At 47.7% G+C, this 11819-nt stretch overlaps 2 protein-coding genes across 2 annotated transcripts in view; one reads left to right on the top strand and one right to left on the bottom strand.

Annotated features, from left to right (window-relative positions):
* Positions 1–86: 86 nt before the first annotated feature.
* LOC311374594 (regulator of G-protein signaling 11-like) lies at positions 87–4005 on the top strand. The gene is made up of 3 exons (XM_084490405.1): positions 87–220; positions 2389–2471; positions 3711–4005. Exons 1-3 carry the CDS (start codon positions 134–136, stop codon positions 3841–3843), a joined length of 303 nt encoding a protein of 100 aa, XP_084346531.1. The 5' UTR covers positions 87–133; the 3' UTR covers positions 3844–4005.
* Positions 4006–10137: 6132 nt separating this feature from the next.
* LOC311374596 (transmembrane protein 8B-like) overlaps positions 10138–11819 on the bottom strand; it is a gene marked incomplete at its 5' end in the record, with an annotated part of 3872 nt that continues 2190 nt past the window's right edge. The window contains 2 exon segments of the mRNA XM_084490406.1: positions 10138–10560; positions 11690–11806. Coding sequence (XP_084346532.1) covers positions 10249–10560; positions 11690–11806 — 429 coding nt within the window.

The raw sequence follows: 11819 nt of genomic DNA, 5'->3' as shown, positions 1-11819 counted from the left end.
GTGTGTGTGTGTGTGTGCGTGTGTGCGTGCGTGCGTGTGTGTGTGTGTGCGTGTGTGTGTGTGTGTGTGTGTGTGCACCAGGCAGTTCCTGGCCCCTGGCGCGGCCCGCTGGGTGAACATCGACAGTAAGACGATGGACAAGACGCTGGAGGGGATCAAACACCCGCACCGCTTCGTCATGGACTACGCCCAGATGCACATCTACTTCCTCATGAAGAAGGTGAGACGGACCAGCACTAGACCAGGTCCTTGGTTCAACAGGTCCTGGACCAGCACTAGACCAGTCCTGGTCCAGCACTAGACCAGGTCCTGGTCCAGCACTAGACCAGGTCCTGGTCCAGCACTAGACCAGGTCCTGGTCCACTAGACCAGGTCCTGGTCCAGCACTAGACCAGGTCCTGGTTCAGCACTAGACCAGGTCCTGGTCCAGCACTAGACCAGGTCCTGGTTCAGCACTAGACCAGGTCCTGGTCCACTAGACCAGGTCCTGGTCCTGGTCCACTAGACCAGGTCCTGGTCCTGGTCCACTAGACCAGGTCCTGGTCCAGCACTAGACCAGGTCCTGGTTCAACAGGTCCTGGTTCAACAGGTCCTGGTTCAACAGGTCCTGGTTCAACAGGTCCTGGTCCTGGTTCAACAGGTCCTGGTTCAACAGGTCCTGGTCCTGGTCCTGGTCCTGGTTCAACAGGTCCTGGTTCAACAGGTCCTGGTCCTGGTTCAACAGGTCCTGGTTCAACAGGTCCTGGTCCTGGTCCTGGTCCTGGTTCAACAGGTCCTGGTTCAACAGGTCCTGGTCCTGGTTCAACAGGTCCTGGTTCAACAGGTCCTGGTCCTGGTCCTGGTTCAGGTCCAGGGGCCTCATGTACTAAGACTTGCGTGGATTTCTGACTAAAACTTTGCGGACGCCAAAATCTGGAAAGCTGCTGCTCACAAAAAAATCTGGATGTATCAATCCTTGCATAAGCACGATTTCAGGCAGATTCTCTTTGGACGTCCCAATTAACGTGAAATAGAGCGCACATGCACGAGCCCGACTCTCTGCCCAGTCTCCTCCCTCATTTAATATGCTAATTAGTATAAATAGGCCTGCAGTAGTGCCCTTGTTAGGAGAAATGCGTAGTTCCAAGAGGATAGCTCTTGGGAATCCGAATCGGCTGATAAGCCAGTCATCATCATGAGCCAAAAAATCATAATAGTCATAACACCCGTTCATTTTGAATATCTTCTAACAAGGCCAACACTGCACACACACACACACACACACACACACATCGATTATTGCCACATTTTGCGCATGCTTTTATATTCTCATTGATTTGGATGCATGCTGACGATAGGTTGTTCCCATACACCCGAGGTGTCAATAACGTGTACAGAATTCTAAATTGGCCGACTGGTTCATTGATGGATTGATTTTAAGTAACAATGGCTTGTGCTTACTCCACTCAACATCACATAATAATATTGCAGTCAAGAAACAAATGCGTGAAGAGAGATCCATTAGCCCAGATGTCATGCGTGGTCCTGAAATATGTAACGTTTAATAAACAAGCCACCACTCAAAATAATATTGCTGGGGCTTCCTTTTAATTCCAATATTGACAATGTAGTTGTATGGGTCTGTTTAAGTTTAGCCTAACAACAGTGTCACATTATGCGTCTCGACAACAATAACGCATGATTGAAGTGCATTTAAGATCACGCATTCCGACGTTCAAATCCACTTTGAACTCGCCTCATATTGCAATATTACTTCATGACTCGTGATGGCGTAGGCCTAACGTTGCTGCGCTGCATTGCCTCTATGTGCCGCCAACTGACAAAATGCAGCAGAAATGTGCGTAAGCCAGGCATTTAGTTTGCGTGGAGAACCGCACTTTCTCACGTCAAGTCAGTCTTTGTACATCTGAACGTTTGTGTGAGAAGTGGCCTACGCAGCGTTTTTGTGCGTCAGCCACTTTGTACATGAGGCCCCAGGGCCTTTAGTTGAGGCCCACAGGTGGAGGAAATATAAAATGCAAAACATATGGCTTTCTCTATGTTTTATTAGAAATTATTATAAATAATCATATTATGAGAAAGAATTTAGAAAACAAAAGTGTTCTAACTACATCAATATACTGTATATATTTTTGATTTAACTTTTGGTTTATGTTTCCATGCTACAATGCAAAGATGAATCATTTTTATCCCAGAAATAAACGAATGCCATAAGCAACTTCTGTTTAATGTTATTCATTTTTTGTTGATTTTGTGTGTGTGTTGTGCGTGTGGTGTGTGTGTTGTGTGTGCGTGTGTTGTGCGTGTGGTGTGTGTGTGTGTTGTGTGTGTGTGTGTTGTGCGTGTGGTGTGCGTGTGTTGTGTGTGTGTGTGTGTGTGTGTGTGTAGGACTCATATCCGCGGTATCTGAAGTCAGAACTGTACAAGAGCATGCTGGCCAGAGCCATCGTCCCTCAGGAGACCAAGAAGAGGTAGGACCTACAGCTACCCTACAGAGGTAGGACTACAGCTACCCTACAGAGGTAGGACTACAGCTACCCTACAGAGGTAGGACTACAGATACCCTACAGAGGTAGGACCTACAGCTACCCTACAGAGGTAGGACTACAGATACCCTACAGAGGTAGGACCTACAGCTACCCTACAGAGGTAGGACCTACAGCTACCCTACAGAGGTAGGACTACAGCTACCCTACAGAGGTAGGACCTACAGCTCTCTACAGAGGTAGGACTACAGCTCTCTACAGAGGTAGGACTACAGCTACCCTACAGAGGTAGGACCTACAGCTCTCTACAGAGGTAGGACCTACAGCTACCCTACAGAGGTAGGACTACAGCTACCCTACAGAGGTAGGACTACAGCTACCCTACAGAGGTAGGACCTACAGCTCTCTACAGAGGTAGGACTACAGCTACCCTACAGAGGTAGGACCTACAGCTACCCTACAGAGGTAGGACCTACAGCTACCCTACAGAGGTAGGACTACAGCTCTCTACAGAGGTAGGACCTACAGCTCTCTACAGAGGTAGGACTACAGCTACCCTACAGAGGTAGGACCTACAGCTCTCTACAGAGGTAGGACTACAGCTACCCTACAGAGGTAGGACCTACAGCTCTCTACAGAGGTAGGACCTACAGCTACCCTACAGAGGTAGGACTACAGCTACCCTACAGAGGTAGGACTACAGCTACCCTACAGAGGTAGGACTACAGCTACCCTACAGAGGTAGGACCTACAGCTCTACGACCACAAAGAGAACCTTTCACTGCATAATGTTAACAGATTTCTCCCCCCCTTCTCTCTCTTCTCTTCTCTCTCGCTCACTCTCCTCCCCCCTCTCTCTCTCCCCCTCTCCCTATGTCACTCTCTCTCTCTCTCCCTCCTCTCTCTCTCCCTGTATGTCACTCTCTCTCTCTCTCTCTCTCTCTCTCCCTCCCTGTATGTCACTCTCTCTCTCTCTCTCTCTCCCTGTATGTCACTCTCTCTCTCTCTCTCTCCCTCCCTGTATGTCACCTCTCTCTCTCTCTCTCTCTCTCTCTCTCTCTCCCTGTATGTCGCTCTCTCTCTCTGTATGTCTCTCTCTCTCTCTGTCTCTCTCTATCTCTCTCTCTCTCTCTCTCTCCCTGTATGTCGCTCTCTCCCTCTCTGTATGTCTCTCTCTCTCTATCTCTCTCTCTTTCTCCCTGTATGTCACTCTCTCTCTCTCAGCGTGTTTCCCTTCATGCGACGCCAGCGACACTCTAGCCCCTCCCCCGCCAAGGTGGTCGCTACGGCAACAGTGCAAGATGGGCAGGGGGCGGGACAGGCGGGCGCCAACTCGTCCGCCGTCTCCCAGGTTTGACGCGTGACGTCACAGGACGCCGTCAACATCATCATCATCATCATCGTCACAACAATAGCTTTTCACACAACTTTACTCTAGCTCGCCATCCCTTTGCTCACTCCTTCTGAATATCTATCAGCTGGCACACAAGTCACCTTCAAGTCCTCACTCTGACACACAAGTCAGCTTCAAGTCCTCACTCTGACACACAAGTCAGCTTCAAGTCCTCACTCTGACACACAAGTCAGCTTCAAGTCCTCACTCTGACACACAAGTCACCTTCAAGTCCTCACTCTGACACACAAGTCAGCTTCAAGTCCTCACTCTGACACACAAGTCAGCTTCAAGTCCTCACTCTGACACACAAGTCAGCTTAACGTCCTCCAGTCCAGAGAGCCTCCATGTGGTCACGTCTTAACGTCCTCCAGTCCAGAGAGCCTCCATGTGGTCACGTCTTAACGGTGGTGGAGTGTTGAGTCAATCCTGACGGTTTCCTCTTCTTCTCTGCCTTCAGCTTTTAAAGGCTCTGCAATAATGTGACAGCATCACACCAATAAAAGTGAAATCTGGCACTTCCATCTTTCTACTGCTTCAATGTTCTCTACATTTCTCTTTCTCTCTCTAAGTCACCATAGGAACCATCCAAAGGAGTTTGCTATCGCGCTGTCTTTGGCATAGTTTACAAATTGCAATAAGTACAATAGCAATGGTTACTTGTTTCACAGATCATTATATCATATATTAGAGCACATAAGTTATAAAAGCTACTATTCCACTTTGCTACCAGTTATAGATGATACCCACTCCCACCTCAGGTAATGCTTTGTCTGTCTGTCTTTCCAGCTGTTTCCACAGTTCATTATTTCCCTTAATCCAAACTTCAATCTTGAAATGCCCAATTTGCAGTTTGTATGCCTGCTCAGTACCAGTGCATGGACGGTCAAAGATAGATAGCTTCTTAATAAATAAGGGGCAAGTCCCCTACTAAATGTGGTATAATGTTTTCTTTTGATTTTGCCGAATATGCAAAGTGGGCAGAATATTGCTTTAAAAAGTAATTTATCATTCTGCCTGACCATTCCCCATGAAGATTTTTCTTAGAAGATTTCCTGTTAAAATTGTGTCAACTGTGTGATATAAATGTCTCATGTCACACATGCTTGTGTCATTATGTCTAAGCATCTTTCCGTTACCATGGCTCCTGTTGTTGTAGCTTCTGTTGATTTTACTCCAGCATGTTGCCATGACAATAAACTGTCGCGGCAGAACATCATTGTGTGTGTGTGTGTGTGTGTTTTTGTGGGTTAATAATTATAGGGATTGGATAGGAAGGGACATTAGATAAAAGAAAATACAAAAAATGTCTTACCACTAACTTGTCCTCTCCGTGAAACATTGTTGATTTGTATTGACTCATACAACACGATGTGTTCTAAATACGGATTACTTTCTATCTTTCTATCTCTTCTTTACACTTCTTCACACTAGCGCCCTCTGTCGGTCTTCCTGAGATACGGCAACTCAAAAACACAAGAGACCATAGCATAAACACACACCAGCGGTGTTCACATCTGCATTGAAATTAACAAAATGTGGATGCTGTAAGACATTCCGGTCAACATACACGCTTTAGGAGCCAACTGCCCACTTTATTGTACTGCGCATACATAGAGCATGACAGGTAAAGCATTGGGACAGACCGTAGCCATGGGAGTAAATCGAACTCAATACATTACATCTCCCTTCTTAACAGAGAAAAGGCATGTACATAGGAATAACTCTGAAACATTGTTAGCAGCTTAAACGTCAGTGACTTCAGTGACTTAAAGGACAACTCCGGTATTTTGAACATTGAGTCCCCTTTCTGGGTTGTCTAGGATGAAATAGAGTGGTTGACACCGACATGTTGACTATTGGTCCTGTATCGGTATTTGGCTCATTTAGAATCGCCCTACCTACTTCAGAATGGCTGGCTACGGGCATTCACAAACCTGTCCTTAAAACAACCATAAACGTTTTGTAAATCCATTGATTTCTGTTGGAAGACTCGTTGCTCGTTGGCCGGAAACGGAACAGGGGGCTGGTTGTAGTCTTTTCGCTCGGTTCTAGCCCTACTGTTACTGCCCTACCGAGTGAAAACACTACAACCAAACGTAAACAGCACCCCTTTCCGTTTCCGGTCAACGAGCAACGAGTCTTCCAACAGAATTTCACTTCCAGAAGCACTTCACTTCCATAGGTGTCTTTACCACACCTTGTCCCTCACTAACTTCCCTCACCAGTCTGTCGGGCAGCTTGACTGCTCTGCCTGGTGACGTACAGTTCACCTGGTGACGTACAGTTCACCTGGCCTGGTGACGTACAGTTCACCTGGCCTGGTGACGTACAGTTCACCTGGTGACGTACAGTTCACCTGGCCTGGTGACGTACAGTTCACCTGGTGACGTACAGTTCACCTGGCCTGGTGACGTACAGTTCACCTGGCCTGGTGACGTACAGTTCACCTGGTGACGTACAGTTCACCTGGCCTGGTGACGACATGGCCTGAACAGCTTCCACTTTCGCTGGGTCAGGCTTTAGACCATCAGCTGTTATCAGGTGTCCCACGTATGGGAGGCTGGCGTATGTGGCATTTATTGAAGTTAAACCTCCGGTTGTAGCTTGTAGCTTTCTTGACCACTCTGCACAGAATTGCGTTGTGTTCGTGTACCGTGGGGGCAGCTATATAAGGTCCATCACGCTTACAGCTCCAGCAATGCCCTCGAGCATCTGGTCCATGATGCGCTCATAGATTTCGGGAGCGCGTTTTATACCAAAGGGGAGTCTCAGCCATCTAAACCGACCTCTTGGTGTACTGAAGGTGGTGAAGAAGGACCTGGTATCATCGAGCCAACCTCCTCTACGGTTCGCATGGGGTTCTCTCTTTATGACTTTATTTAGGTCACTTGGGTCTATGCAGATTCTCACCTTGGACCATGGAACTCACCCACTCAGTAGGCTGCTCAACTTTGGTAATGTAGTTCTTCCATTTCAGTATCTTGCCTCTGAGAGCGGCTGGTTGCCTGCGTACCGGATGAACTACACCTTTTGCACCTGGTTCATGGTATATTTACCTGGCATGGTTCCAGTGGTGCGCGTCAGCTCTGGGAACTCAACCAGTCCAGCAGGAACATGCTGTGTTCCTGTATTGTCAGGGTTCCGTGTGTAACGCTTCTCTGCAGCACTTTCCAGTACGTCAAGGCGCACAATCAGCCCCTACGCCTCAGCTGAAGCGCCACCGAGCACATTCTCTTGAGCAATGTCCAATATTTCAAACACTGCACTCACTTTACACGTTTTTGACTTGACTTGTAGATGAACAGCAGCTCCAGACTGTAGCCGGTGAGTATGAGCGGAGCACTGTCTCACAGCGCTGCAGCTCTGTGGGCAAGCAACTGGTAGCCATTTAGAGTCAATGTGTTACACTTTGCACCTGTGTCAATTGTGAATGTCACTTCTTTAGACAGAATTTCCAATTTGACCACCCTTTTATCAGTGGGGTCTTCAGGCTGCATCATGTTTATGCTCAGCATTTCCTCATCATCTGATGAGTCTTGGTTTGATTCAACACTTGTGGCACACCGCCACCAAGTGGTTGGGTTTGTCGCAGTAGGAACAAACAGAGCCTTTTGCTGGACACTTGCCTTGGTTCCACTTGCTGTGGGTCTTTTCCACACCTGGTGCGGTTTTTTGACGAACTGACCGATGCTTGTTGTCGATAGGTACAACTTCCTTTGTAGGGCATTGTTTTAGTTTAACAGACACTGCTGATATCTGTCAATCCTTTCTCTATTTTCATTAGTTTTTGTGAGTTAGTTCTACGGCTTATCTAACGTAACGCCTCATTCGAGCTGCCGCTCTTGGACCCGTTTCTCTCTGACTCCTGAGATGATGCCGTTAATCAGCACATCGTCAGGGTGAGCAGACTCACATCAGAATCAGCCTTACATCCTTCAGGTATCTTCAGGTAGCTATCTTTGTTTGAAACGGTGCCTGGCTATCCTCTTTTTTCGAGGTCTGAAAAAATTGTCTAATTTGTCCAGTACCTTAGACGGATCTTGCTTTTCTCCGTCTTCCCAGGCCAGCGTCTCATAGCCCTCTCTGCTCGCCGATCCACCTACCCAGCCTGCCTGTTGCTTAGCCACCAGGTCTGAGAGGGGACCCTCAAAGACAAACGTTACGTGACTACAGAATCCTGAAAACTCTTGATATAAATCAGGGGCGTGCCGATCGATCTCGGGATGTTCGAACTGCGACAAAGCCATTTTCCCACAGTTCCTGTTCTTGAAAGACTTCAGACACCATGTAAGATATTCCGGTCAACATACACGCTTTAGCCTTGGAGCCAACTGCCCACTTTATTGTACTGTGCATGCGTAGCATTGGGACAGACCGTAGCCATGGGAGTGAATCTAACTCCATACAGATGCTACAGCTAATAGTCATTTTTTTAAGTTATCACCCCCAATATAAACTATTTCTGAATAACTGGTAATTATAAATGTATAAGCCGACTCCACTTTCAAATGAATTTAAACACATAAATACGACACTTTGTTAAAGGTTTTGTTCCCCATCCTGCTCAGTGGGATTGTGTGTTTATGTTTTACAATCTCTTCACTTCACTTTTCTAGGTCCCAACTATTTGTTGTACCATGGATGAGAGAGGTACCTGAATAAGTCATATATTAAACTAGAAAAGTGCAAAGTGAGGTTAAAAATGTATTTTAGTAAAGCCACATAGTTTAAGACGTTAAGAAATGTGGAATGGCTTAAATCAGGTGAAGGGATTTGAGTCTAAATGGAGTAAACAATTTAACCATGCACACCATTTACATTTTTTTTAAATGATTGGAAACAAATAGCTAAAGTGATAGTTTGAATACATTTGAGATAAAATATAGAATAGCTGAGCTGTTAAAGCTGATAAGGTTTGAATTAAGTCAGTGTTACAAACGTGTGTGCGGGTCCATTATTTCTGCTATTTCTTTATGATGTAAATCATTCAAGGCTTTAGCCGGCCATGCTTATGCGCACAGTAATCAAAACCAAACAACTGCTCATTTGAAATTCAAGATTTTATATTTTTGGTACTCTGAATTCAGACATGCTGAATAGTGCACATTAAAGTGGAGCGTTTTGACGTAGATGTGGAGATGCTATCGGTAGCCGCTGGGGGCGCTACTGGAGCTGTAAAAGACTTTAGACATCCCTCATGCTAAAGAAAGTATAAGAAAAATCTTTGCACACACAACAAACATAACATAACAGCAATTCAAGGAAGGCTTTCAAAGTGGAAGTGTGCATCGCGTTTGATTTAAAATATGTCACAATAAAAATAAGAAAATCACAACTTGAGGTAAAATAATACAGTACAGAAACAGAAGCCATCACCACTGACAGTAGCACTAGTATCTCAACTACAAATAGCAGATTAATCAATTAAAGAGCATAAACTAGTGTGACGGGAGGCTACCACAACCCCCCTGGTTCAGAGTAGAGGGCATTGATTTACAATCTGTACAGTCTCACACACACACAAAGAAGGCGAGGAGGCGTGGGCCGTTGCTATAGAGACCAGATACATTCACCAGGGACGTGTCTGCTGGAGCCAGCAGCTCCACGCTAACAGAGGCAGCCTCACAATCATCCAAAGTGCTTGATTCAAGAAAAAGTCAACTAGAACTAAATTTAAAGTCGCTGGACGCCTGATGATTGCAGCTGACCGATGAGAGATAAGAAGTGCATTAAACAAATACAAAAGAAGGGTACAAAGGTTTGCTTGAAGAGTGGTTCAATGCTAACCAAGTAGCCTTTGAGGTTTCAGTATTAATTATTATTTGCAGCAGGCAGAGACCTTAAAAACATTGGTGAACCATTTAGGAATCTCAAAATACCAAACACAGCAGGTTGGAAAGAAAAGGAATATTTCACCTCTTATAAATATATTTGTACTCTCTATAAAGATATCGAAAAAGACAAAACATAGCTGTTCATAACATTCTTAAGCTCCTTAATGATACGTGTGTGTGTGTGTGTGTGTGTGTGTGTGTGTGTTAGCTGACAGTGTACAGCTGTGTGTGTGTGTGTGTGTGTGTGTGTGTGTGTGTGTGTGTGTGTGTGTGTGTGTGTGTTAGCTGACAGTGTACAGCAGTGTGTGTGTGTGTGTGTGTGTGTGTGTGTGTGTGTGTGTTAGCTGACAGTGTACAGCAGTGTGTGTGTGTGTGTGTGTGTGTGTTAGCTGACAGTGTACAGCAGTGTGTGTGTGTGTGTGTGTGTGTGTGTGTGTGTGTGTTAGCTGACAGTGTACAGCAGTGTGTGTGTGTGTGTGTGTGTGTGTGTTAGCTGACAGTGTACAGCAGTGTGTGTGTGTGTGTGTGTGTGTTAGCTGACAGTGTACAGCTCCTCCTTGCTGCCGTGGCAGAGTGTGTACCCGCAGACCCGCGGGCTCCAGGCCCAGCCGCGGCTCCAGCCCCAGGCCTCTCGGCTCCGCTGGCGCGGGGGCAGCAGCAGCACCACGCTGAGCGCCACCAGCACGTGCCACGCTGAGTGGGTGTACAGGTAGTTGTCCTCCGTCTCCGCAAAGATGTACACGCACACGCCCACCAGCGCACACAGCAGCCCGGGAACCAGGAACAGCAGCCAGCGGCGCCACGAGGGGGGGTAGCAGTGACGCCGCCGCACGCCCCGGTACACCTGGAGAGAGAGAGAGAGAGAGAGAGAGAGAGACACTGAGACCAACACTACACCTGGAGAGAGTGAGAGAGAGACTGAGACCAACGCTAGAGAGAGAGAGAGAGAGAGAGACTGAGACCAACGCTAGAGAGAGAGAGAGACTGAGACCAACGCTAGAGAGAGAGAGAGAGACTGAGACCAACGCTAGAGAGAGAGAGAGAGAGACTGAGACCAACGCTAGAGAGAGAGAGAGAGAGAGAGAGAGACTAAGACCAACACTACACCTGGAGAGAGAGAGAGAGACTGAGACCAACGCTAGAGAGAGAGAGAGACTGAGACCAACGCTAGAGAGAGAGAGAGAGAGAGAGACTGAGACCAACGCTAGAGAGAGAGAGAGAGAGAGAGAGACTGAGACCAACGCTACACCTGGAGAGAGAGAGAGACTAAGACCAATGTAGTACTAGTACTTGTACTAGTAGTACTACTGGTACTAGTAGTACTACTAGTACTTTCGGGGTGTGAAGAAACCAGAGGAAAACCGTGGAACCCATTTAAACACAAAAGAGGGACACTACTGCCCCCTCTGGGGAGAAGTGGTACTGCACCTCAACACTACTGCCCCCTCTGGGGAGGAGTGGTACTGCACCTCAACACTACTGCCCCCTCTGGGGAGGAGTGGTACTGCACCTCAACACTACTGCCCCCTCTGGGGAGGAGTGGTACTGCACCTCAACACTACTGCCCCCTCTGGGGAGGAGTGGTACTGCACACTACTGCCCCCTCTGGGGAGGAGTGGTACTGCACCTCAACACTACTGCCCCCTCTGGGGAGGAGTGGTACTGCACCTCAACACTACTGCCCCCTCTGGGGAGGAGTGGTACTGCACCTCAACACTACTGCCCCCTCTGGGGAGGAGTGGTACTGCACCTCAACACTACTGCCCCCTCTGGGGAGGAGTGGTACTGCACCTCAACACTACTGCCCTCTCTGGGGAGGAGTGGTACTGCACCTCAACACTACTGCCCCCTCTGGGGAGGAGTGGTACTGCACACTACTGCCCCCTCTGGGGAGGAGTGGTACTGCACCTCAACACTACTGCCCCTCTGGGGAGGCGGTGCTGCAGTGCTGAGGGGGAGTGGTCTTGTCTTACCCAGGCGATGACCATGGTGAGGACAGCACAGAGCACCGGGCCCAGCATGTTCCACAGCCCCCTGCGGTCCAACTGCATGGACATGGCTATCAGCAGAGCCCCCAGCACAAACAGAGTCTGCACACACACA

This window comes from Micromesistius poutassou (assembly GCF_964030765.1).
Source record: "Micromesistius poutassou genome assembly, contig: SCAFFOLD_5776, whole genome shotgun sequence".
Lineage (NCBI taxonomy): Eukaryota > Metazoa > Chordata > Actinopteri > Gadiformes > Gadidae > Micromesistius > Micromesistius poutassou.
The sequence above is the reverse complement of the archived record's forward strand: the minus strand, read 5'-3'. Positions and strand labels throughout refer to the sequence as shown.